Source organism: Lynx rufus, unplaced genomic scaffold (assembly GCF_022079265.1).
Source record: "Lynx rufus isolate CCGP_SWC_20201006 ecotype Redwood Valley unplaced genomic scaffold, mLynRuf1.p SCAF_2, whole genome shotgun sequence".
Taxonomy (NCBI): domain Eukaryota; kingdom Metazoa; phylum Chordata; class Mammalia; order Carnivora; family Felidae; genus Lynx; species Lynx rufus.
In genome coordinates this window covers 18,742,777-18,745,687 of record NW_025814834.1, presented here as the reverse complement: position 1 = coordinate 18,745,687, position 2,911 = coordinate 18,742,777, and the positions used below count along the sequence as shown (strand labels likewise).

At 65.6% G+C, this 2,911-nt stretch overlaps 1 protein-coding gene across 1 annotated transcript; it reads left to right on the top strand.

Moving 5' to 3' along the window:
• The first annotated feature begins 1,144 nt into the window (after window positions 1–1,144).
• Window positions 1,145–2,257, top strand: CDK5R2 (cyclin dependent kinase 5 regulatory subunit 2). Its single transcript, XM_047082621.1, has one exon. It carries the CDS (start codon window positions 1,145–1,147, stop codon window positions 2,255–2,257), a length of 1,113 nt encoding a protein of 370 aa, XP_046938577.1.
• Window positions 2,258–2,911: the final 654 nt, after the last annotated feature.

Sequence of the window (2,911 nt, the reverse complement as noted above, 5' to 3'; positions counted from 1 at the left end):
AAAACCCATCTCAACCTGGACCCAGGGCTGGGTTGAAGGTTGGGCCAAACCTCTTGGGCTTGGGCCTCCCTCTACACAGGAGGCACTGTCTGCTGTCTGAGCCCGAGGAGACCAATCCATCCAATTTCTAGCATTTCCCCCAGGAACCAATCATTCATCACCCACCCAAATGTGGGATCAGGGTGTGTTGATGATGAGGGAGAAGAGCACAAGAGGAGCCACCCAGGGACCAAAGCCTAGGGCCTCTCCCCACAGACTCAGCTGCAGACAATCAGGCCAGCAAACAGCAGACTCAGGAATATATATCTGAGGGTCTTGTCATCCCTAGAGCAAAGGCCCCCAAGGAGGGGATTGTGACCTGCTGGAAGGTCGGGGCCCTGCCAGCACCCCATCACAGGCAGAGCAAGAATGCACCTGCTGCGCTCCTCCACAACCTCCCCGGTGGTGGCTTCATGGGACAAACGCAGGGGAGGACAGCGAAGAGATAATCTACCTATGGCCAGATTGGGGAAGCCAGAGCAGTTCGACCCAGCAGGTGCCCGGGTGCCTTAATGAAGGTACTCACTGCCCACCCTGCCCCCCCAACACATAATCAACAGCGTGGAGAGTCTCTTCCCACTGCTTCTCTGCTACCACGATCCAATGCATTAAAACAAGCTGACCCAGGGCCTTAGGACTTGGGGCGGGGGAGAGCAGCCAGTCCCCTCTCCCCAGCTCTGACCCTGAGGAGGCCCTTGGAACCAGGGCCACCTCCTCCTCCTTTCCCCTTTCTGGTGAAGGGAAAGGACCAGAGACAGAGGGTAGGGGGTGGGGCGGGACTTGAGATAGGCATGCGAGCTCTATTGGCCAGAGGAGCTGCCGGTCACAAGGGCAATTCGGGCGAGGATTGGCTGCGTGAGGCGGGGCGCGGCGCTGCTAAAGACCGGGCCCAAGGGGTGGGGCTGACGCTGCAGCTGGCGCAGCTCAGACCCCGAGCAACCGCCGCGGAGCAGCCAAGCAACCACCTTCCCCTGCCCGTTCCCGCGCCCGGGCCGGGGCTAGGCCCCCAACCGCCGGGTCTCCGGGGGCTGCAGTAGCGGCGGCGGCGACAGCGGCGCCGCCCGCGGTTCCCGCCGGGGCCCGGGCGCCGGCCCCGCTCTGCAGGATGGGCACGGTGCTGTCTCTATCCCCCGCCTCTTCGGCCAAGGGCCGGAGGCCCGGCGGGCTGCCCGAAGAGAAGAAGAAAGCGCCGCCCGCGGGGGACGAGGCGCTGGGGGGCTACGGGGCGCCGCCAGCAGGCAAGGGCGGCAAAGGCGAGAGCCGGCTCAAGCGGCCGTCAGTGCTCATCTCGGCGCTGACCTGGAAGCGCCTGGTGGCCGCATCTGCCAAGAAGAAGAAAGGCAGCAAGAAGGTGACGCCCAAGCCGGCATCCACTGGCCCTGACCCCCTGGTCCAGCAACGCAACCGCGAGAACCTTCTCCGCAAGGGTCGGGATCCCCCCGACGGCGGCGGCGCCACCAAGCCACTGGCGGTGCCGGTGCCCACCGTGCCCGCGGCCGCTGCCACCTGCGAGCCGCCGTCGGGGGGCAGCGGGGCCGCCCCGCCGCCGGGTTCCGGTGGGGGCAAGCCTCCACCGCCGCCACCCCCAGCCCCGCAGGCGGCGCCGCCGGTGCCTGGCGGCTCGCCGCGGCGGGTCATCGTGCAGGCGTCCACCGGCGAGCTGCTGCGCTGCCTGGGCGATTTCGTGTGCCGACGCTGCTACCGCCTCAAGGAGCTGAGCCCGGGCGAGCTGGTGGGCTGGTTCCGCGGAGTGGACCGCTCGCTGCTGCTGCAGGGCTGGCAAGACCAGGCCTTCATTACGCCCGCCAACCTGGTGTTCGTGTACCTGCTGTGCCGCGAGTCGTTGCGCGGGGATGAGCTGGCGTCGGCCGCCGAGCTGCAGGCCGCCTTCCTCACCTGCCTCTACCTCGCCTACTCCTACATGGGCAACGAGATCTCATACCCGCTCAAGCCCTTCCTCGTGGAGCCCGACAAGGAGCGCTTCTGGCAACGCTGCCTGCGCCTCATCCAGCGGCTCAGCCCCCAGATGCTGCGGCTCAACGCCGACCCCCACTTCTTCACGCAGGTCTTTCAAGACCTCAAGAACGAGGGCGAGGCCGCCGCCGGCGCCGGGGGTCCACCCAGCGGGGGCGCGCCCGCGGCCCCCTCCTCCTCCTCGGCCGCCAGGGACAGCTGCGCGACCGGAGCCAAGCACTGGACTATGAACCTGGACCGCTAAGGGATTCCCAGGGCCGCGCCCGCCCCCCACCCCCATCCCAGCCCCTGACACGCACTCGGAGCCCCCGGGACCATCAAGCCGCCGCCGCTGTTATCGCCGCTCCGCGCCGCGGCCGGAGGAGGAGCCGCCCCTGTCCCGCAGGGGAAGGTGGAGGCCAGGACGCCAGAGGCCGCGGCTCTGAATATGCTAGGCATAGGGTGGGGGATGCGCGTGGGAGGGGAACCCCCAACCTCACCCTTTCTGTCTGCCTGTGCCCCATGTCTTCAATTCTACCTGGGTCTCCTCCTTCCTTTCTGTGTGCGTCTCTAAGTCCATGTCCCTTGGTCTTGACCATTTCCCGGCCTTCTTCCTCTACCTTCATCCTCCGGTCTGCCTTCCCATCTCCCTCTCTGCCTTTCCATTTTCGGTACCTTGGGTGTGTATTTCCGTCTCCATCTTACCCCCCACCTGACTATCTCTCATTGCTCCCGTTTCTCTTTCTGCACCTGTGTCCCCAGCTCCCCTTCTTGTTCTCTTTTTTTCCTCCCTTCTGGCATGTGTCACCATCTTCCCTTCTGTCTGCTCCCCCCCCACCCCCACCTATGTCAGCTTGCATTTCTTCCCCCGACTGAGCCCTCATATCCCTCTTCCCAGACCAAAGGGACTATTAATTCT